The sequence below is a fragment of the Pempheris klunzingeri genome, chromosome 5 (genome assembly GCF_042242105.1).
Source record: "Pempheris klunzingeri isolate RE-2024b chromosome 5, fPemKlu1.hap1, whole genome shotgun sequence".
NCBI lineage: Eukaryota > Metazoa > Chordata > Actinopteri > Acropomatiformes > Pempheridae > Pempheris > Pempheris klunzingeri.
Window position 1 is genome coordinate 1,622,501 of NC_092016.1, and position 22,207 is coordinate 1,644,707.

Below are 22,207 nucleotides of genomic sequence, written 5' to 3' on the forward strand. Positions count from 1 at the left end.
ACTGTAAACTGACTGCAGGGAAACCACAATGTCTCCTTTTTCTATTTTTTTTTAACATGCACGTAATATAGAAGTTGATTAAAGGGCTTTTTCACAGTTTTTGCCACACTCACAGCCGAACCCGCAAGCATGCTAGTTTTTTAGTACTACAGTAAAAGCAGCCGCTTCAGACCACTGGCCCTCTGTAACCATCCCCATGTCAGATCTCCCCTGCAAATATCAGCACGATAAAGCAGCCTCTGGGCTACCTGGAGCCTTGTGCAGGCAGATAAAGCACTACTGCCCTGAGCCAGTGGTGACCTGACTCGAGGAAGTCCACCAGTCTCGTCTGTAGCTCGTCCAACAGGCCAGCAGGGCGGCTAAGAGCTGCCAAGTTGTGCCACAGCAAAGATATCACGAAGCCGCTGTTAATGAAAGAGAGAGAGAGACTCCACTGATCCACATCTGAACACAGGTTCAGAGTGTTATTCTAAGTGTATGACAGCATCATGGAAAGGATCCCTACAGAGAGAGACCTGGAAGATCCTTTTGGTTTAACCACAAACAGCACACACACCAGACTACATTCACTAAAACAGGGATTTTAGAGAACAGGACACAGGAGCTGCTGGTCTGCTGCTGTATCGATCAGTTTGTTTGTTTGTGTTATTGTGTGTTACACAGATATTTAGTTGGATCCGAACTAATACTTGAAACACCAAAGTCACACAATAAAACAAACTAGCTAACTAATTGAGGCAGCTGTAGTCCAGAGACTCCTGTGTAAAATTTGTGTTTTTCTCAATGTAGTCTGGTGTGTGTGCAGAGAGCGATATAACGACTGTTTGTGGTTAAACCAAAAGGATCTTCCAGGTCTCTCTCTGTAGGGATCCTTTCCATGATGCTGTCACACACTTAGAATAACACTCTGAGCCTGTCAGTGGATCAAACAAGCTCTTTTAGTGGACCTACTGTGATCAGGTGCAGTTGTCCCAAAGGATTTGGGTGTCGGCTGAGGTGATCTACTGGACCAATACCCAAATGTTTTGTACCTACCAGTTATTTTAAACCCATAAACCCATAATATGTAACCCCAACCAGCTCAGGTTATCCTTTGATGTAAAGGGGGTTCATGAAATGATAAATAATAATAAATATAACAGTTTGCTTTATATCAAATACTGTGACCGTGCTGGTCAAAGTCCCCAAGATGGGGATTAGGATCTGAGTGTGTGTGTGTGTGTGTGTGTGTGTGTGTGCGCGTGCGCGTGTGTTGCCTGATGACTGCAGAGAAACACACACACACACACACACACACTCATGACCTTTTTCATCAACACACACATGCACACACACACTCTAATCCAGGCAGTGACTGTGACCAAAGTTGAGTGAAGGGGGTCAGTGTCTGCCTGGAGGTTTGTTGTGGGTGTGACTCCTCCCCTTCCTCCCCCTCTCCCTCCCTCCCTCCCCTGAAGGCAGCCATAGATTTTAGCTCTGCAGAAATGAGCTCGGGGCTGGGTGTTGGGGGCGTGTGTGTGTGTGTGTGTGTGTGTGTGTGTGTGTGTGTGGGGTGGAGGGGGGGTAAATGCCTCGTGCTCGCCCTACCCTCACCCACATGCTCTCTCTCTCTCCCTCTCTGCGCCCACACATCCCGCCTGAGGCTCGCCCCCCAGCAGGCCCAGACAAAGGCAGCAGAGTGATGGGGAGGGAGGCAGGGGGTAGAAACCCTGCAGAGAAATCCAACATTTCGGAGGGTCGATTAAGCCGCTGACGGGGGGCAATGAACTCTGGGAAATGTGAGCTATGTGCTGGCCTGTAGTCAGTAATGTAGCTGCTGCATTAGTCAGGCTTTTGTCTTTCCTGTGTCAACATACGCATGTTAGGTCTGACCGAGAGTCTGTCGGAGCTCTGCTAAGTACAGGCTGAACACTCTCCATAAAACAGCCCGGGTCAGAGTGTCAGAGGGCCTTGAAAAGCCTTGAAAAGCCTTGAAAAGCCTTGAAAAGCACTGAATTCAGTTTCTTAGAAAGTATTAAGGAGCTGGTTGTTTTGGCCACCTGAGGGCAGCAGAAACAAGCTGTGAGCACGAGTCAAGTTTTCATCCTAATGTAGCATAAATTTCACACACATTTTCCAGACAACCATCAAAGGAAAATGTGAATGAATGCTTGTTCCCATCAGAAGAAGAAGTAGAGGTAGTGATGGATAAGGAAATGATTCCAGTTCATACCGTCCCTACTGGTTTTCCATCGTGCTTTGACCATGAAGCAGGTATTAAGTTTCACTCTCTGGGGTGTTACAAAGGTCTCACTCCACCAGTCTCCAGGTGACCTCAGGAGGTAAAAGGGTTATTTGTTAGATTTTTTTTTCTGTGAGAATAACAAACCTCCTGCGTTGCTAGCGTGTATTCATAACAGGCTGCAGCCCCGGGGCGCTGGAGGAGGGTGGGGGAGGATGGGACTATCTGAAGCCTGATCAGGCCTGCAGTCGGGAGCTAAAGGGCGTACTGCAGCAGCCTGAGGGCAGATTAGACAGAAAAGGCAGCCAGGGAGGCTCAGAGAACACAAAATCATTTGTGCTGGAAGAAAAAGTTAGTGCGTGGATAAAAAGCAAAGGGAAACAGACTGAATGAATAGATGATGGCGCACATGAAGCATGTGATGTGAAGGATAACTTTGGTATTTAGTGTCTAAATGTACAAAAAGTTTTAGAAATTGTTATTCTAAGTGTGTGACAGCATCATGGAAAGGATCCCTACAGAGAGAGACCTGGAAGATCCTTTTGGTTTAACCACAAACAGCCGTTATATCGCTCTCTGCACACACACACCAGACTACATTCACTAAAACAGGGATTTTAGCTCACAGAATACAGGAGCTGCTGGTCAACTGTTGCCTCGATCAGCTAGTTTGTTTGTGTTATTGTGTGTTACACAAATACTGTGTTGGACCTGAATTAAACCTTTAAAACACCAGAGTCGCACAATAACACAAACAAAACTAACCAATTGAGGCAGCGATCGATTAGCTACCTCTGTGATCTGCAGGTTAAAATTTATGTTTTTTTCAATAGAGTCTGGTGCGGCTATCGATTGGACCGATTCCAATACTTTTTTCACCTAATGGTCATTTTATCCAAAACGTGTAAAAAAAATTAAACAAAAAACAGCAGAAATGTTTCTGTTTCTGTTGTTTGACCTTTTCATGGACCTCCTATAATCATCCTCTTATTCTGGTTTAAAGGGACAAACTGGAGAATCGGCTCCACCTGCTGTTAACCTCCATCAGCCAGCGACCTCATATTGACACGACTGGAGTGGACAGAAACTATTTGACCTGACTAAAACATTAGAAACGTTGTTCGGTAGTTTGTAGTGTAGTGTACCAACCATTACTTGATCATGTGCACTAACATACATAGTGATATTTAAGTGGTTAGATTAGCTAGTGACGTGCGTATCGATGCAGTGTGTGTCCGTATAGGGGCCAGGCCTGTGGGGGTGTGTGGGTGTGTGCATGCAGACATATGTGTCGGCGTGCCCGCAGGCCGTGTGGCTTCATAATGCTCTGATTGTGTTCCTGTATGGACCTGGAGCTTCATTCCTATCCTCTGCTGTCAGCTCTGCCTGCAGGCTCTCCTGCTGCTCTGAGCAGCAGCCCAGTTATCTATACAATAGGAGCTCGGCAGAGACGCAGGCAGGCAGAGCTGTACGTTCACTTCAGGGTCTTTGTAGAGAAGCTGCAGCGTCGTGCAGATTAAAGACCGAGTGCAGATCAGGGCTAAAGGTGTAATATGTAACATGCACACATTAAAATGTCTAAAAACAACAAGAGAAGTTCTTTACCAGGAAGATCTCCTGAAGTATGGTGTACTTAAGTCTCTTGAATGATTATTAATTGATGATGTGAGCCAGCAGGAGGTCACAGTTATGGTTATTTTTCTGTTTTCGTCCATTACAGCAGTCTACAGTTATTTCTGTATGACAGGCCGCTGCTGTGGACGCCGTCCTGAGAGCAAGAGCAAGAAAATCATTTTTAAATCAGTAAAACTGTCTTTTAAGTCAGTATTTTGTGTGAAATTGTTGGTTTATTTTAGTACCAAGCCATGTAATGAGCAGGAGAATGAACAGCGAGCGGCGTCTTTATTGCAAAACGAACCCCGACAGGCTGATTAAAGTCTGAGAAAAGTCCCATAGCAAGAGGGAAGAGTTTTATTTTTTTTAATTTATTGCAAATATTTTTATTTTATTCAGTTTTATTTTCTCGGGACAGGAAGTGTGAGACCAGCACACTACAGATGTAAAGATAGATCAGTCCTCTGCACGTTCATTAAACACAGTATTGAGTCATAAAGTGTCTTTATTTAAATAAATAAATAAAATAAATCTACCGACATGCAGGAAATGTCAGCTTTTATTTTGCCAGGTGGCCTCTTGGTAACATCCTCCCTCACACAGCCTGCTGCCGTCGTTCACTCACGGTAGATTTCACAGCATCTTATTTTTCTTTAGACTTCTTTCATCTGGAATAAAGTAGCCGACTTTTCAATAAGAAATAATTAGTTTTTACATTCTTCTTACTAATTTTTGAGCTCAATACACAGAGAGAATATTTGACCAGACCTGCACCGACCCCGGTGGAGCCCGTTCTACTAACGGTAACGGTGCGTTTCACCTGCTCTAGTTGTTAGAACCTCTGAGGGAGGAAGTCGGCCAACTAGCAGCTACTGTTAATAAAAGTGAACTCATCTGTGAACATGATTCACATCAGATTCCCACCAGCAGTGGTGGTGAAGACAACAACTCCCATGATCCCACGCTGCTTCAAAACGCCGTCAAACTACGTCTTTGGTGATTATTCTGATTGAGAGACGTCTAATGACATAAATATCAGGCCACAGTAGCTGTTTTTCAGGCTCAGTCACCCCCCCCCCTGGTAGATTATTAGATTTATCATTAATTGATCCACTGACCAACAGTCAGATATTCAGTTTCCTGTGATAACAAACAGAGAAAAGCAGAAAACACTCAGTGACTCTGGAGCGTTTGACTGAAACCATCCTGAAAATAAGATGCAGATGAAGTTTCACCTGATTATTTTGGCGGTTTGAGGTCCTTTTGTGCTTCATAAATAATGAAGCTGAATACTGAGAGAGCACAGGCTGTGTTTGTTTTGGTTTTTAAGGAGGAAGAGATTTATTTAAGAACAGCAACTGAAGAGTTCAGAGAGGAACGTGATTTCATGGTTAAACCAAAAGGATCTTCCAGGTCTCTCTCTGTAGGGATCCTTTCCATGATGCTGTCACACACTTAGAATAACACTCTGAGCCTGTCAGTGGATCAAACAAGCTCTTTTAGTGGACCTACTGTGATCAGGTGCAGTTGTCCCAAAGTTTGTTTTTGTTATTGTGTGACTTTGGGGTTTTAAAGGCTAATACTTACATTACAGCCTGTGTTGCAGCCTAAACAATCTGCTGGACCAGTTCCTTTCTGTCCCCACCTGTCCTGAACAATAATATATTCTATATATGTATAATAATCATAAATAGTGACGTTTCCCCTCTGAAACATGAGAGTAGATGGGGCTCTGGTCTTGTGTTGCCTCAGCCTACAGGCTCTGCTCCGTAGAAAATAGAAGCTCAGTTGTCTCTGCACCCGTTTACACCTCGTCATCGAGCACCACGTGGAAAACAAGTGGAAAGTGGTTAGATTCACAGTCTCGGCTCCAAACGTCATCCTTTTTTTATTCTCCGTCAGGTAAACCGCTTTTGCCCCAGTGCGTGGAGACCATCTCGCTCCCTCGGGGTTAATTCTGGGGAACTGCTCGTTCACACATATTGTTTTTCAAACAGCAGTTCCCTCTCAAAGACCCATGGAGATCGCCTCGGGACGTTTCAGCAGCCTGGGAAGAGACGCTCCGAGTCACTGCTGCTGCTCTGAATTGAGTTATTTTGTTTGTATAATGTACAATGTTGGGAAAGAGGGCTTGTTGGAGCAACATCACTGACAGTCGTGTTTGAGCAGTAGCTGCAGGGGCCGGGTGTTACCTGGCCCCGGGCTGCAGACACACCTGACACATGAAGGTGCGGTGATCCTCCTGCAGGTCTGGACTCAATGGGTGATTAAACGAGTGTGGGAGATCTCGCTGCGTGCTGTTATTGACGATTCAGGCGTTTCTGGAGAAGCAAACCACAGAAGTTGAACCAGGAGGTCTTCAGACAGTCTTACCTTCAGATGTTACTGCAGAGTTTAGCCAACGAGCCCCAGACTCCGTCATTTACGCCTTATGAATATTATTATCTAAACTCCAGGACCTGAAGGGTGTTAAATAGAGTTAAAGGTCGAGTTTAAACTTGTGTTGATGAGCCAATCATTAAGCATTTTTAAGACTGAGGTGTTTGTGTTATTACGTGACTTTGGTGTTTTAAAGGGTTAGTTTGGATCCAACACATTTGTGTCACACACAAGCTAACTGATGGAGGCAGCAGCTCCTGTCCTGTTCTCTAAAATCCCTGTTTTAGTGAATGTAGTCTGGTGTGTGTGCTGTTTGTGGTTAAACCAAAAGGATCTTCCAGGTCTCTCTCTGTAGGGATCCTTTCCATAGTGACCATAATAGACCTGTAAGACCCTTTTGGTTTAACCACAAACAGCCGTTATGTCTCTTTCTTGAGAGCCACCAGACTCCATTCACAAAAGCAGTAATTTTTAACAGGAGTTGCTGTTCAACTACTGCCTTGATTGGCTAGTTAGTTTGTATTACTGTGTGACTGTGGTGATTTGAAGGGTTAGTTAAGATCCAACACAATATATGTATAACCCACACAAACTGACTGATGGAGGCAGCAGCAGAGCAGCAGCTCCTGTGTTCTGTTCTCTAAAATCCCTGTTTTAGTGAATGTAGTCTGGTGTGTGTGCTGTTTGTGGTTAAACCAAAAGGATCTTCCAGGTCTCTCTCTGTAGGGATCCTTTCCATGATGCTGTCACACACTTAGAATAACACTCTGAGCCTGTCAGTGGATCAAACAAGCTCTTTTAGTGGACCTACTGTGATCAGGTGCAGTTGTCCCAAAGGATCACGTTTGGTGGCTGCTGGCTGAGGTGATCTACTGGACCAGTTCCAACACTTTTACTACCTACCAGTCACTCACACCAGGATGTGCACTAATAGACCCCAGGTTTAAAAATACTGAAGTTACCCATGATGTTCAGCAGTAGCGTCAAGATGCAGTTAGCCTTAAAGCTACAGCAGTTAGCCGTTTAATGAGTTAAGTTATTGCTAACTGTTTTGATAATTGATTGGTCTCTGGTCTACTTTTGACATTTCTTGAAATAATAATAATTCGGAGACACTACGTCATTGTTCCCCCCTCCTATATTGATGGAAATAGCCTTCCACAGATTCTTGTCCTGGTTTAGTATGTTAAGTATTTATTCAGTGCCTCCATCTCATGCTGAATCCTTATTTGTGCCTCCCTGAAGGCTGACCCTGCCGTCCAGACTTGGTCTAACGCTCCTCTGTCTCATCAGGTGGCTTCAGGCTCGGGTGCAGGCTCCTCTCCGGGCGCCTCCTCCCGCCAGCAGCTCCGTCAGCGGATCACACGAGTTAACCTCAGGGACTTCATCTTCTGTCTGGAGCAGGACCGCTCCACAGCTCGCTCTCTAATGCTCTACAAGGCGCTGCTGAAATGAGGAGTCCCTCCAGGAAGAGCACTCGGCCCACTGCAGATCACAAACTGGATTACACTTCAACCTCCTCCTCTGGACCTCATATCCTCAAAGGTGTTTCATAGTCACGGTTTATTTTGGCCTGAGTCCGTTCTTCAGCTTCTTTTAACCTTCAGTTCGTCCGCTGGACTCTTAAACCCGCTCGTCTAGTTTTAAAACTTCTCTTTGTGTATTTTTTCTTTCTTTTTTTTACAAGGACGTCTCATTTTTAGCTCATTCAGGTGTCTCGTTTTGGACCGCACATTACCATCTCAGCTCCACGTTCGTTAAAAGATAACTGCTACCGAGGCCCGGACGCACCAGAGAGCGAAGCGGTGACATTAATCTCAGTGTTCTCGAGTCCTGGTGATGCAGCGACTACTTGCAGAGCTAGTTGGGCTAACTGTGCTAACAGTAAACAGGATTATCTTCACCCATGAAGCGTTATAAACAGTTCCTGAGGGCCTGCTGGTCTCCCACTGGAAAAGATATATATATTTTTAATGAATATAAGACAAAAAAAATTAAAATTCTTAAATAAAACCTGACATTTTTGTGCCATTTTTGCCAACAAATGATGACAAAACGATGACAAAGCACAGAGACTGCAGCTATTTCACTGTCCTGTGAAGTCACAACACGTTACAATGAGGAGGGCCCCCAAACTGAAGCCTGCTTAGGGCCCCCAAACGTCTACGTCCAGCCCTGCAGCTTTCAATAAACTGGAGGCTTTCTGTCCTGTTTGTGACGGAGCTCAAGCTACTGAGCTCATTAGTTCACTGTCAGGGCCGCCTCTGGATGTTTGGGGGCCCTGGGCAGGATTTGGTTGTGGGGCTCCCCTGACTGAAACGTGTTTCTGCTTCACACTGAAGTTGTTATGGTTGAAATTATTATTGTTTTGTCGCTATTTGTTGGCAAAAATGGCTCAAAATGTCATTTTTTGTTCAGGGAGTTTAATTTATGTGTTGTAATTGTCTCATATTCATTAAGAAGTCTCTTCTAGGGGCCCTCAAGAGACCAGCGGACTCGTAAACAGACGTTATTCTGAGTCAGGAGAGTTCGCACATTATTACAAGGTAGTTAGCTTTAGCGCTAACATGGTAGTCACCAGATCAACAGCCTAAAGTTGTCGTGTTACCAAGTGAAACCAGATTCAAACAAACAGCATTTAAATGAAAATAATGTATTAGAGTTAATAGTGGATTTGGTGCATTTGCTGTCATTGTGCCGATTCTGTCTGAGAGTCCTGACGTCTCTAATTATGTAGTTTATACTCGCTTCAGTCAAACTGGATGGTGACGGACAGCTAATCTGAGTCGATAGTGTTCCTAAAATGTGGACTCTGCGTCTCTCCGTCCACTCAGAGGTCAGCTGGTGTTAAAGTCTGGTGTGATCAGGCCTTACGACGGCGAATTCAGCCATTTGTAATTTAAAAAATAAGAATAATAACTAATACAGAGCCAGAAGAGGCGGATAATATTCAGATTTTTTAAACAGAAATCCTGTTTATGTGAGAAAACGTTTATATTCTGAGATTAAAGTGGTAAATTTACGAGAAGAAAACTCACAAATTTACAAGAAAGAACTTGAATGTTCTCTGAGATTAAAGTCACAAACTTATGAGAGTAAAACTCGTAAATATGACGTTTCTTCGCTTCACTTTATGAGAGTCGGATCAGCCTCGTCACTGCTCGTCGTTTATCACGCCTGCAGTGGATAACCTGAAGAAATCACACTTACATACAAAAATTACTCCAGATTTTAGCCCAGAAACACAATTTTTCCCAGATTTTTTTTATTGTAAATTTGAGACTTTAAAATCTCAATCTCTCTCATAAATTTTTTAATTTTTTTCTTGTAAATTTACAACTCAAATCTTGGAAATCAAATATTTTTCTCTGTCCCGTCTCCTTAATATTCCTTTTTTATTTTTAAATACGTCGTCATATCGCATCATCGTTGGATAATTTTTAAGAAAAAAAACAAAAAAAATCTCTTTTTATACACATTCTTTGTTCAAACGTGGCGCCTACATTACCCAGAATGCAGCTCTTCCCCCTCTGGCGGTTACTTTGACCTAGAACACGTTGAAGTGAGTGATGTGCAGGTCTGAAACAGGCGCCGTTCGTGAGAAGTGTTTTCCAGACTGCGAGATGAGCCGATCCAGATTGATTCCCGACGTTCCGACTCCAGCGCTGTACCTAAACGGGTGCCTTTCCGAGTCTCACCTTCCCCCCCGGCCTCCGCGGCTCCGTCGAGGTTTCCTGACCCTTCTTCTTTCAGTCCGGAGCCCACTACCCTCTCAGGACGCCGGGCTCATGAGCTCTTTAGCTTCGTTTGTGTTTTGCGGTTTTAAGGTTTCCTGTGTGAGCGCGCTCAGACCGGAGAGGTCGACGCTCAGCCGTCACTTCTGCGTTTTAAGTCGAATCACGAGTTTTAATCGAGCATCATGTTGTGGATTGTCGTCGTCAGAGGAATGTGCACCGCGAGAACTGTGACTGAACTCTGGATGGTCGAATGAATAATGAGGAAACAGCTGGTAGATCATTTTAGTGTGTGTGTGTGTGTGTGTGTGTGTGTGGGGGTCAATGTGGATTTGTGGGATGTTGATGCTGATGACGGTGACGGACTAGATTAATGGGTTCATTCGACATTTAGGGGAAATCCACTTCCCTTCTGAGAGTCGGACGTTCAAAAGCTACAGCTAGCGGCCGTTAGCTTAGCTTAGCTTAGCATAAAGACTGGAATGGGAGGAGTCTGCTAGCCTGGCTCCTCCTACCAGCTCCTCTAAAGCTCGTTGTTTCTGGTTTCTGTGGTCGCTGGGAGCAGTAATCGGGTGTTTTGAATCGAAGGGCGTTCCTGTTCCTGTTTCTCACAGCTGCCGTCACTTCGACCGACGACGGGCAGCTTCACCTGGAGGTCAGGAGGTAGCAGGGACACTTTCCAGGCAAACAAATCAGATACGGCGCGTTTATCAGCTTTAGAGGAGCTGGTAGGTGGATTTTGTTTCAGCCACGTTAGCTGTTTCCCTCCGTTTCCTGTCTTTATGCTAAGCTAAGCTAAGCTAAGCTAAGCTAGCTTCACACAGAGCCGAGAGAGGAATGAATCTGACCCTTGGGATTGCTCTAAATGTTGAACTGCTCCTTTAACTCGCATCATTCACAGTTCTTTTTTTTTTTTGAAGGTTTTTGTCTCAGTTAACAATCACCAGGGAGCTGGTTCTCCCACAGGCAGTGAAACTCACTCAGGCTACGTTCACAAACGCTAACAAACATAAAGCTTCAGATCAAACTACATTCCTGCAGTCTCCTCCTCTTCCTCCTCCTCCTCCTCCTCCTCCTCCTCCTCCTCGCTGACATGTGATTTAACTTTTAGCTCAACGTGTGACTATGAAACATTGAAATTCAAATCACAGTCTGAAAACGTCGACCTTTTACTGTTGAACATAATAATTTGTCAGTAGTTGAATATGCAGTTTCGCTTCACGGTTTGCTGTTGAAAGTTTTTAAGATGACTTTTTTGGAAAGGGTGTGTGTACATTGAAGGTTTTTAACGCTTTAAATGTCTTTCTCCCCCCCCCCCTGCCCCCCCCCACCCTCATATCGGGCATTTGGTTTGTATAGTATATAGCTCTAACTGCTAACCGAAGCCGTGGTGTATGTACTATATATTCAGTGGGAGTCGGGGTCCTCAGAGCGCCCGGCGAAAGTATCATCTGTTGGAAGGACACAATTTTTGCGACTATTTATATTTCCTACATTCTGTATTCAATCCTGACGCATTTCAGGCAATGCAATTTTACAGTTGTTTGTACCTTTGCAAAAAAAATGAAATAAAGAAAATGATAAAGAAGCTTCTTTTTTTTTTTTTGTTTTTTTTGTAGAATTTGATGTAAAAAAAAAAAAAAAAAAAAACAGCTGAGCTTTTTTTTTTTTTTAATGTTTTTATCAATACATCTGTACAAATGAAAAATAGTGACACAAAGTAAGCTAACAAATACATTAAATATACATTTTCAAAATGGCAGTTTTATAAAAAAGAATTAAATTATGCGCCCCTTGGCCTCCGTACACACTTATAAAAATGACTTTTCTATTCGTTTGTATACACAGAGGACAATACTCACCAAGCAAGCTGCTCATATCAAACCAGATTCTTATTACAAATATTATTTACACGTGACAGCAGGTGTTTGTACGTTTGGCTTGTTTCTTTTTCCACAGAAGTCGTCGGGCCCAAAACGAAGAACATTCGGTCCAAACTGAAGCGTTTTTGTGATTTCCAGACGTCAAACGTCTCCTAAAGTCTCGACGTGTTTCCTGCTGGAGACGTTTGGCAGAAGGATCCGGATGTGACTGCTGGTAGAGTTCGTCATCGGCGGGTCGGTTAGTCCAGAGGCTCCTGTTTGATCCGGATGGGGGTGCTGGTGACGGACTGGCTGTGCCGCAGGTCACGACACAGGACGTACTCGCTGAACTGGGACGAGTCGACGCCCCCCCCGCAGGACGCCTTGATGCTGAAGCCCTTCTGGAAGAGACGCTCCAGGACCTGCAGGGACAGAGTCCCACCGGTGAAAGTGACTTTTACTTCGATTTTCTTTTAAATATTCTACTTTTTTCTGCTCTTTCTTTATCTGGTGGCTTCAGTTACTTTATAAATCAGGATTTCTATGATGTAGTTTTATGAATTAAAGGGTAAAACAACAACTGGAAGAGAAAATACAGCTCAGTATAATGAGTTAAAGCAACATTATAGGTCAATATTTTCTGTTTTATTCCTTATTCTAATTAATTTCTATCTGCATTCATGTTATTTATTATTCTCCTTTTCTTATCTTAACACAACCCATCTTTTATTGCTGTTTTTGGTTGTTTCCCTACATTTATTTCTAACATCCTCGTCGGTCACTAGTAAAGAACTTTGAATTGTGTTTGAAACATTAAATCTGATTAATAATAATAATTTTAGCACCTTTCATGCAGCTCAAAGCTCTTCACAGCATTGAAACGACCATGAAATGAACTTAACACATTAATAATAGTAATAATATTAACAACACCACTGTGGTTCCAGGTGTGGACTCACCTGCACAGAGTTCAGTCTGCAGTACCCGTTGAGGGGGAAGCGGATGACGTGGGTGGGGTCCTGGTTCCAGCCGGCGTTCACAGAGTTGCACATGACGTCTCCGGTCTCGGGGAAGATCTCCTCGATCAGGACCTTCTCCCCGCTCAGCGCGATCCTCTCGCCCAGGTCGGGCGTCACGCGAACCACCAGACACTCGCAGGGCGCCACCCGCTGGGCCTCCCGCTCCGCCTGCCAGCGCTCCAGCTCCCGCACCATCGGGGTCAGCTGGTAGTACCGGGCCTCCTCGTAGAGCTGGGGGAAGTCCTGGAGGAGGAGGAGGGTGTTAAAAATCTGTAATCATTTACGTTGTGTGACGTTTACCTCTCCTCAGCTTCCCTACAGCATCAACGTTAGCAACGTTAGCTTAGCAAAGCCCAACACAAAGTCCACGTTAGCTTAGCAAAGCCAACCACAAGTTTCATCTAGTGAAGCCAAACGGGAATAAAACCAGGGTCGGCATCGGCAGGACGATTCACGGGGGACCTTCGTTTGGCTCGCACGCTAACGTTATCGCTAGCAAAACACTACCTGAGTCCGATGTTTGTTTATTTCCTGCAAAAACTGAAGTATGAAAATGATAATCTGTGGTCGCTGGGAGCAGTAATCAGGTGTTTTGAATCGAAGGGCGTCCCTGTTCCTTCACCTGGAGGTCAGGAGGTAGCAGGGACACTTTCCAGGCAAACAAATCAGCTTTATCAGCTTTAGAGGAGCTGGTAGGTGGATTTTGTTTCAGCCACGTTAGCCGTTTCCCTCTGTTTCCTGTCTTTATGCTAAGCTAAGCTAAGCTAGCTTCACACAGACCCGAGAGAGGAATGAATCTGACCCTTGGGATTGCTCTAAATGTTGAACTGCTCCTTTAACTCGCATCATTCATAGTTCTTTTTCTGTTTTTTTTTAACAATGTTAGCTAGCTAGCTTAAATTACTTCTCCAGCTAACGTGACTCACAGTAGCCTGTTATATATTTACGACAAATGCTGATTTTAGCCAACAATAAATAATGTGACGGTACAAAGCGATGAAAGGAGCGGCCATCTAGCTAGCTGTAACTTATGCTAAGCTAAGGCTGGCCTGCTAGCTGTGTCGTAGCTACGCCGCCGTCACGTTCGGCCTCGTGTCATCACCTTTTCTGAAAGTTACACATTGAACCTTTAAGTTCTTGTTTGTTTTCAGATGGTTTGGAGAAGATGCAGAAGGAAAGAGGAACGAGGGAAACATGACGGAAGAGAAGGAGGGATAAAAATAATCCTAATTAAAGCTCCACTTACTAGTGTTTTCCTGAGCTTTCTCTCAAGAGGATATGGAAGATGCAGTTCAACTCTTTTAAGTGAATGTTTCACAACAGCTGGATTATTTCTTGTGAGAAAGCTCCAGAAAAAGATGAACTTTCTTTGTTCTGTTTTTTCTCTCCTACTTTACTTTCATGTTTCTTTTTCTTGAATTTCTAATTTATTTATTTTCCTGCCTCACTTCCTGTCTTATTTCCTTCTTTCTCAAAATGACCAGAAAGCTTAAAAAACTGGTGACACTCAACAGCTGATTTGATCTCTAGTTTTAAAGGATAACTTTAGTATTTTTAAACATGGACCTGACTGGTAGGTAGTAAAAGTGTTGGAATTGGTCCAGTAGATCACCTCAGCCAGCAGCCACCAACTAAAAGAGCTTGTTTGATCCACTGACAGGCTCAGAGTGTTATTCTAAGTGTGTGACAGCATCATGGAAAGGATCCCTACAGAGAGAGATGTTATATCGCTCTCTGCACACACACCAGACTCCATTCACTAAAACAGGGATTTTAGCTCACAGGACACAGGAGCTGCTGCTCTGCTGCTGCCTCCATCAGTTAGTCTGTTTGTGTTATTGTGTGACTTTGGTGTTTTAAAGGGTCATTCTTGATATTATGAAGAGTTAGTCTGGGTCTGAATTAACCACATTAATTTGAACACCACCATGTGTACTGTAAAGTAAAATTACTGCTTTTGTGAATGGAGTCTGGTGTGTTTGCTGCTGCCTGACTAGACTAAAGTCACACAGTAATTATCACAGTATTACTTTTTAATTCAGTGGACATGCTTTACTGGTCATTTGGGACTCGACATGTAAAAATAAGGCCCGTGTTTAAAAATACCCTTTAATTCCGGACACTTCCTTATGTTTCCTGACAGAAACCCTCCGCTGCAGGTCACACGATGTGAAGACTAATTCTGTGTTGTGCTTCTTCGTCTGCCGGTGAAGCTCAGAGAGCGAAGGAGGCCTGTGTCTCTTCTTTTTTTAACTCCACACTGCTCCTGACAGAGAGCTGCTGTTGGCCCGAGGCTTCACGCTGTATCAAAGCCTCGCCTCCTTCGCTCTCCCCCCTCCTCCTCCTCCTCCTCCTCACTCCTCCTCCCTCCTCCGCCCTCCCCCCCCCATCCATCTCAGGCTGGAAGCGAGGGATAGATGTGTTTTATAAAGAGGGGTTGTGTCTGCGGGGCTTTTTAGTCATCCTGAGCAGAATAACAGAGGCAGCAATCGCTAACTACAGGGAGGGAGATGAGAGAGATGCAGTATGCCCACTGACTCCCCCCCCCCCCCCCACACACACACACACACACACACACACACACCTCACACATTAATTTAGTAAAACACACACTCGTCTGCGCTGTAAGCGACACTGGATGGAGCTCTGCAGCCGCCGGCGCTGATTAAAGTGTCAGAAATCTGCAGAGTTCAAAGACTCTGCTGCTGTTTGTTCAAACTAACGAAGAGACGACGCGTCGGTGGACGAACACAAATCATCTATTTGACCTCCAGGTTTTTTTTTCCTCTCCTCTCCCATCTTTGCGTATCTGAGCTGCGAGCCAGAGATCATCATTAGAGAAACAGAGTCGATACAGTTACTGAGTTACATCTGTCTGCAGGATTTATCCCACCGTGTTACTGAATGTGCTTCTTTTCACTGAATAATGTTTATGATTTATTTTATTCATATTTTGCATCATGTTGTCAGAGACTTATGATGAACGTTGTGACTTTGGTGTTTCAAGATCCAACACGATGTTTGTGTAACACACAGCAACACAAACGAGCTAACAGGTCAAAGCAGCTGTAGCTGGGAGGTAAAATGACCTCAGAGAGAGACCTGGAAGATCCTTTTGGTTTAACCACAAACAGCCGTTATATCGCTCTCTGCACACACACCAGACTACATTCACTAAAACAGGGATTTTAGCTGACAGAACACAGGAGCTGCTGGTTTACTGCTGCCTCCACTGATTAGTTAGTTTGCGTTATTGTGTGACTTTGGTGTTTCAAAGGTTTAGTTTTGATCCATCACAATATTTGTGTAACGCACCATAACACAAACAAACTAACTGGTCAAAGCAGCAGCTCCTGTGTCCTGTTCTCTAAAATCCCTGTTTTAGTGAATGTAGTCTGGTGTGTGTGCTGTTTGTGGTTAAACCAAAAGGATCTTCCAGGTCTCTCTCTGTAGGGATCCTTTCCATGATGCTGTCACACACTTAGAATAACACTCTGAGCCTGTCAGTGGATCAAACAAGCTCTTTCAACCAATTCCAACGCTTTGTTAGTACCGACCAGTCATGTAGACACCAGAATATGTAGAAATAAGACTAATTATTTAAGGATAATAAAGTTATCCGTAAATAATTAGGATGTTAAACCTCATCAGTCTGTCTGAGAGAGTCTGTGCTCAGCATGACATTAGCTCTTCATTGTCCTGTGGCCAGAAATGTTTTTATTTTGGTCCATCAAGGAGAGTCAGTGAGTCAAAGCAACAGCGGAGGAAAACGTAGGAGGAAACATTCGGAAACAATCAGCGTCACAGTGTCACCATCAGCAGCTGTGTGGAGTTTCTGACTGCAGGACCTCCGAACCAAACGCAGCACGTTATCTAATCTGAGATAATCTCAGCTAAGTGACCACACCTCAATGCAAACAATCACAGTTTTCATTTTCTGAACCGGTCTCCTCGTCCTCATACACTTTCATACAACATGATTCAGAGAGTAACACAGAAATATCTTTTCCACCATTTTTAGGTAAAAGTCTGTCACCGCCATTAAAGGAGAACTTCTGTGTTTTCAAATCTGGTCCCTGGTTGGTAGTAAGAGTGTTGGAACTGGTCCAGTAGATCACCTCAGCCAGCAGGTGCAACGTGATCCTTTGGAGCAACTGCACCTGATCACAGTAGGTCCACTAAAAGAGCTTGTTTGATCCACTGACAGGCTCAGAGTGTTATTCTAAGTGTGTGACAGCATCATGGAAAGGATCCCTACAGAGAGAGACCTGGAAGATCCTTTTGGTTTAACCACAAACAGCACACACACCAGACTCCATTCAAAAAATTAGCGATTCTACCTCACAGAACACAGGATTTCCTCGTCTTCCACTGCCTCAGTCGGTTGGTTTATTGGTGTTCTTGTGTGACTTTGGTGTTTTAAATGGTCATTCTTGATATTTCAAAGGGTTCGTCTGGGTCTGAATCAACCACATTAATTTGAACATCACCCTGCGTTCTGTGAGGTAAAATCACTATTTTTCTGAATGTAGTCTGGTGTGTGTGCAGAGAGCGATATAACGGCTGTTTGTGGTTAAACCAAAAGGATCTTCCAGGTCTCTCTGAGGTGATCTACACTTAAAAATACCAGGATTCTGCCTCCCATCAATCCTGCAGTCCCACTGGAAGATGGCAGCACGGATCAAACTCAGTAGAAGTTGCACATCAAGAAGTTTTACTCTTAAAGAAAACGATCGGCAGCATCTCTGGGTTTAAAACCAGCAGAAGAAGATCTGTGACAAACTTAATGGTTCTTTGCTTTGCGACAGTTTTACCTTGAAGTCTTCGGGCAGCAGCAGCTTGCAGGTGCGCAGGAAGCTGAGGATGTAGCGGAAGATGTCCCCGTCTCTGTCGATGAAGTAGTGCTGCTTCAGGCTGTCCAACACGATGGGCTCGGTGCCGTTAAACAGCCGGCTGATCCTGCAACAGACATCACACACAGACTGTTCACACACACACACACACACACACACACACACACACACCGTCCTGCTGCCCCAAACACTCACTGGAGCACCTAATGTGGATTCATCCGCCGCTGAAAATAGTCCCCAACGAACACACTGCTTCCTCGTGTTTGTTTGATAAAAGACAGCCCCTTTTTTTAAAACATGGAACTATATATTTATGAGTTTTTAAATGATTAGAGCCACCGACATGTAGGAAAATATAGAATAACACCAGAATTATCCTTTAAAAAAAGGAAGATACAGACGATGCTGTTTATCATATCTAACACTGATGCACTCATTATATTTTAGTAACAGCAGAGAAGCTGAAAAGTTTTAGATTCAGTGACAGAAAATGAACTTTGATGGCTGATTTCAGTAAATTTCTTAAACAAAAACATTTAGAAAAAAGACAATTTCTTGGTTTTTGAATGTGAATTTTTGCAGGTTTCATCTTCTGTGACTGTAAAATCAAATTAAAATAAAATAAATGAAGCAAATTAAAAACCAGGTGCTTGAAACAGCTTCTAATTGTAATAGCGGGCTGAGGCAGAACCACTCTGTGAATATTGATATTATTATTGATCTCTGAGCGAGTTCTCACCGTTCTGACACATTTAGACCATCAATACTAAATATAATCTGATATATAGAACAAAATATGTCGTCTTTTACACTGTAGCTCAGCTTTTAACCAGCTCTGACATTACAGAGACGTTAATCTATCAGGGATTATATATATTATTATAACCATGCAAGTGTACTTGATGTGAATACTTTTACTTTTTTAAAAACCTTTTTATAGTGAAAATATTAACTAAATACTCTGAAGGATAACTACAGTGTTCTTTTCAATCCTGGGGCCTATTTGTACATATTTTTGGTGGCTCAGAGTGTTATTCTGAGTGTGTGACAGCATCATGGAAAGGATCCCTACAGAGAGAGACCTGGAAGATCCTTTTGGTTTAACCACAAACAGCACACACACCAGACTACATTCAGAAAAATGGTAATTTTACCTGACAGAACACAGGAGTTGCTGGTCTGCTGCTGCTTTGACCAGTTAGTTTGTTTGTGTTATTTTGTGTTACAAAAATATTGAGATGGATCAAAACTAAACTTTTGAAACACTTAAGTCACACAATAACACAAACTAACTAATCAGTGGAGGCAGCAGCAGACCAGCAGCTCCTGTGTTCTGTCAGGTAAAATCACTGTTTTTTTTAATGGAGTCTGGTGTGGATCTTCCAGGTCTGGCTCTTCCATAATGCCGTCTCCTTTAAATGTTCAGGTGGTCTTACCTGGACTCGGGATACTTGGTGAGCGTCGCCAAGCTGCTGGTGTACATGTGCCCCCCCACGTCGATGTGGACGGGGGCGTTGGCCTTGGTGAGCTGGGCGGGTGACGGGATGCCCTGGGTGGTCATGGGGGACACGGGTGAGCGGCTCAGAGACATCCTGGACATGCTCCGCCCCTCCTGTCAAAGGTAAGCACAGGTGAGAGGAGCCGCTGCAGCTTCAGAGCTCCTTTAACTTCATATCCCAGAAGCCCCTGCTGTGAGCTCCAGGTTTCTAATTGGTCACTGAGCCACGTCAGCGGATTCAAACCATCGATATTCTAAAATCCTGTCTGATATAAATGTTTAACTATCTGTTTTTACAGTGTTTCAGTATTTATATCTATTTTATTTATTTTTATTTTTTATATTTTACTATTTATTCATATTTTTTATCTTTTAATTGATATTTTATTTGTATATCACTTAATTTCTTTTTATTTTAAATATTTAGTTTTTTTTTTTTTTTTCAGTTTTAATTTATTTTTTCAGAATCTGTTTTCATTCTTTTAAAGATTTTTTATTTTATTTTTGCCTTTAATGGACCTGCTGTCTCAGGTGGGGGGGGGCTGCTGTCTGTTCTTCCTCCATCAGGTGAAGAGTACTGATACTACAGGAGGCCGACACCTGTGTACTTTTACTACTGATACTTTAGTACTTTTAATATTGATACTTAAAGTATCAGTAGTAAAAGTACACAAGTATTACCTTCATGTACTTTTACGACTAATAACTGTGTACTTTTACTGCTCATACCTGTGTACTTTTACTACTAATAACTGTGTACTTTTACTGCTCATGCCTGGGTACTTTTACTACTAATAACTGTGTACTTTTACTGCTCATGCCTGTGTACTTTTACTACTAATAACTGTGTACTTTTACTGCTCATACCTGTGTACTTTTACTACTAATAACTGTGTACTTTTACTGCTCATGCCTGGGTACTTTTACTACTAATAACTATGTACTTTTACTGCTGATACTTTGATTGTGAACACAGTACTTTTACTTGTAACGTTGTAACTGTTGTACTTGTACTTCCACACTGTTGTACTTGTACTTCTACACTGCTGTACTTGTATTGCACACTGTTGTACTTGTACACTGTTGTACTTCTACACTGTTGTACTTGTACACTGTTGTACTTGTACTGAAGTAAACCTCCATCAGATGAGAAAGTGGCTCCTCTGCAGACTTCATGGATGTAATATTCATGGGGGGGGGGGGGGGGGGGGGGGGCAGCCTCTCTGATGAGGCAGAGGATGGTGATGACCTGGGGGGGGCTGCTGGGCCAGCCACACTGTGGATTAATTGACCCCCCCCCCCCTGCTGCTCCTCCTCCCCCCTCCCGGTTGTAAAGAAGAGCTTTGAAGCATGAAAGGTGAACAGGAGGCGGGCTGCAGCTTTCAGTGTCTCTGCCCCGCGGCCTGCACGCTGCCGGGGGCCAAACTGACAAACAGCGCTCCCCTCTCCGGCTGTCTGCTGCTGCTGCTGCTGCTGCACCAGACTCCGTGTTAAAATCACAGGAAATAACAGGCTGCGCTGCCGTGTGATTACAGACTCCAGATGTGGAGCCGCACTTTCTAATCACGCAAATAATCTCAAGACTGGATGATCGGCGTGACTCCAACCAGCCTTTAGACGCACAGTGAGAAATAAACAGGTCCATTCAATGGCATTAAGCGCAAGACTGGAAGCTGCAGTTTGACTTAAAAAGGGTAAAAATAAACAAGAGATCAGTGAGGAATGTTGTCTGATGGTGGAAGTTTGAGGGAAATGACAGCTGAGAATCACAGAAAATGCAAATTAAATCAGTCTTAATCTTGTATATTTTAATTTTCATGCATTTCCTCTCTGGGTTTATCTGAAATCGTGGCTTTAATACTTTAAACCTGCAGAGCCTAACCTGTGTCAGTGCATGTGGAGGAACAACGCCACACACCAGACTCCATTTAAAAATGTGAACATTTAACGCGCCCTTGCTAATCGGCGGGCTGTGAGTATCGCCTGAGTCTTATTTTAGACGTTTTCTCAGTAGTGTACGAGCTTTTGGTGAATTCGGGATGTGAATTGTCCATCAACTAAAACTTAGTTTCGATAACATTTACTTTTACCAGAGTCTCATACCGCCGAACGCTGCGTACGTGATGGGAAAAGATGGCAGGAAAAGCAGGCGAGCCATCACATAAAGTTCAGCTTTTCTTGAAATACGCTCCGCTTCTGGTCGCTTTCTTTGTGCCGAATTAAACAGTGTGTCATGTCATTACAGAGCACACGAAGCGTTGTTATATCGGAAATACATGTGTGTACAAACACCCACGGAAACTTAAAACTGCCTCATTTTAAATGGAATTCGGTAGCAGTTAGAGAACAGCGCGTAGCGGGGCTATGTCGAAATCCAGCGGATTGTAATCAGAATTTCGGTGCTTTACAAGGTTAACTTTAAAACTTTACGTCTAAATGTCACATGAATCTGAGCGTGAGTTGTTCGGCCGGAGGCAGCGCGTCCTTACCTGAGAGGACACCGACACAGAAGACATGCTGACCGGGGCGTCCGTCTGCTCCCTCCCGGGGTTTGAGTGTGAGGATCCCGGCTGGTCTTCGCTTCACGTCACCGCCTCTCTGTCCTCCGGTCGGTGTGTGTTAATGTGTGTGTGTGTGTGTGTGTGTGTGTGTGTGTGAGGCAGCAGGAGCCGCGTCTCCTCCGAAAGGATAAAGAGGAGGGCTGAAAGAGAAGTCTCGCCCGGGGCCCTTCGGACCCCCAGGGGCCAGGATTAGGTTACAATAACGCGGCCGGTTTGCTCCTCTTTCTCTCGCCCCAACTCGTCTTCTGTCAGCAGAGGAGAGAGAGAACCGAGATCCTCCTTCTGCCAGAAAGATGAGGGATGATTAATGAGGAAGATCTAACATCCATCAACCGTGTCAACCTCTGTGCGTAAATCCGTCAGAGGAAAACCAACAAGCTGCTTCTTCCTGCTCCGGCTCTTCAATATGGAGCTGGCCCGCACGCGTCCCTCCCCGTCTGCCCTGCACGTCCACGTCTTTCTCCCC

The 22,207-nt window shown here is 44.0% G+C and overlaps 2 protein-coding genes across 4 annotated transcripts in view; one reads left to right on the forward strand and one right to left on the reverse strand.

Annotated features, from left to right (window-relative positions):
• LOC139201397 (transcription initiation factor TFIID subunit 4-like) overlaps positions 1-7,890 on the forward strand; it is a 29,866-nt gene extending 21,976 nt beyond the window's left edge. For both annotated transcript variants that reach the window (XM_070830697.1, XM_070830698.1), the window contains exon 15: positions 7,508-7,890. In XM_070830697.1, coding sequence (XP_070686798.1) covers positions 7,508-7,669 — 162 coding nt within the window. In that variant the 3' untranslated portion in view covers positions 7,670-7,890. The remainder of the gene's footprint in view (positions 1-7,507) is intronic.
• Positions 7,891-12,070: 4,180 nt separating this feature from the next.
• Positions 12,071-21,696, reverse strand: LOC139200984 (BTB/POZ domain-containing protein kctd15-like). Of its 2 annotated transcripts, XM_070830180.1 has the most exons (5): positions 21,670-21,696; positions 19,119-19,294; positions 17,644-17,788; positions 12,770-13,072; positions 12,071-12,232 (listed from the first exon to the last, which is right to left on the reverse strand). In XM_070830180.1, exons 1-5 carry the CDS (start codon positions 21,694-21,696, stop codon positions 12,071-12,073), a joined length of 813 nt encoding a protein of 270 aa, XP_070686281.1. The 2 variants fall into 2 exon arrangements, with proteins under 2 accessions (XP_070686281.1, XP_070686282.1); XM_070830181.1 differs by lacking the exon at positions 21,670-21,696 and having other exon boundaries at positions 19,119-19,297.
• Positions 21,697-22,207: the final 511 nt, after the last annotated feature.

Excerpts from the sequence above, each read along its gene's own strand:
- LOC139200984 (XM_070830180.1), bottom strand. The coding sequence starts at position 21,696 with ATGTCTTCTGTGTCGGTGTCCTCTCAG. Across the intron at positions 17,789-19,118 it reads ACCAAGTATCCCGAGTCCAG|GATCAGCCGGCTGTTTAACG; the intron begins GTAAGACCACCT and ends TGTCTGTTGCAG. Across the intron at positions 12,233-12,769 it reads GCAGACTGAACTCTGTGCAG|GTCCTGGAGCGTCTCTTCCA; the intron begins GTGAGTCCACAC and ends CTGTCCCTGCAG.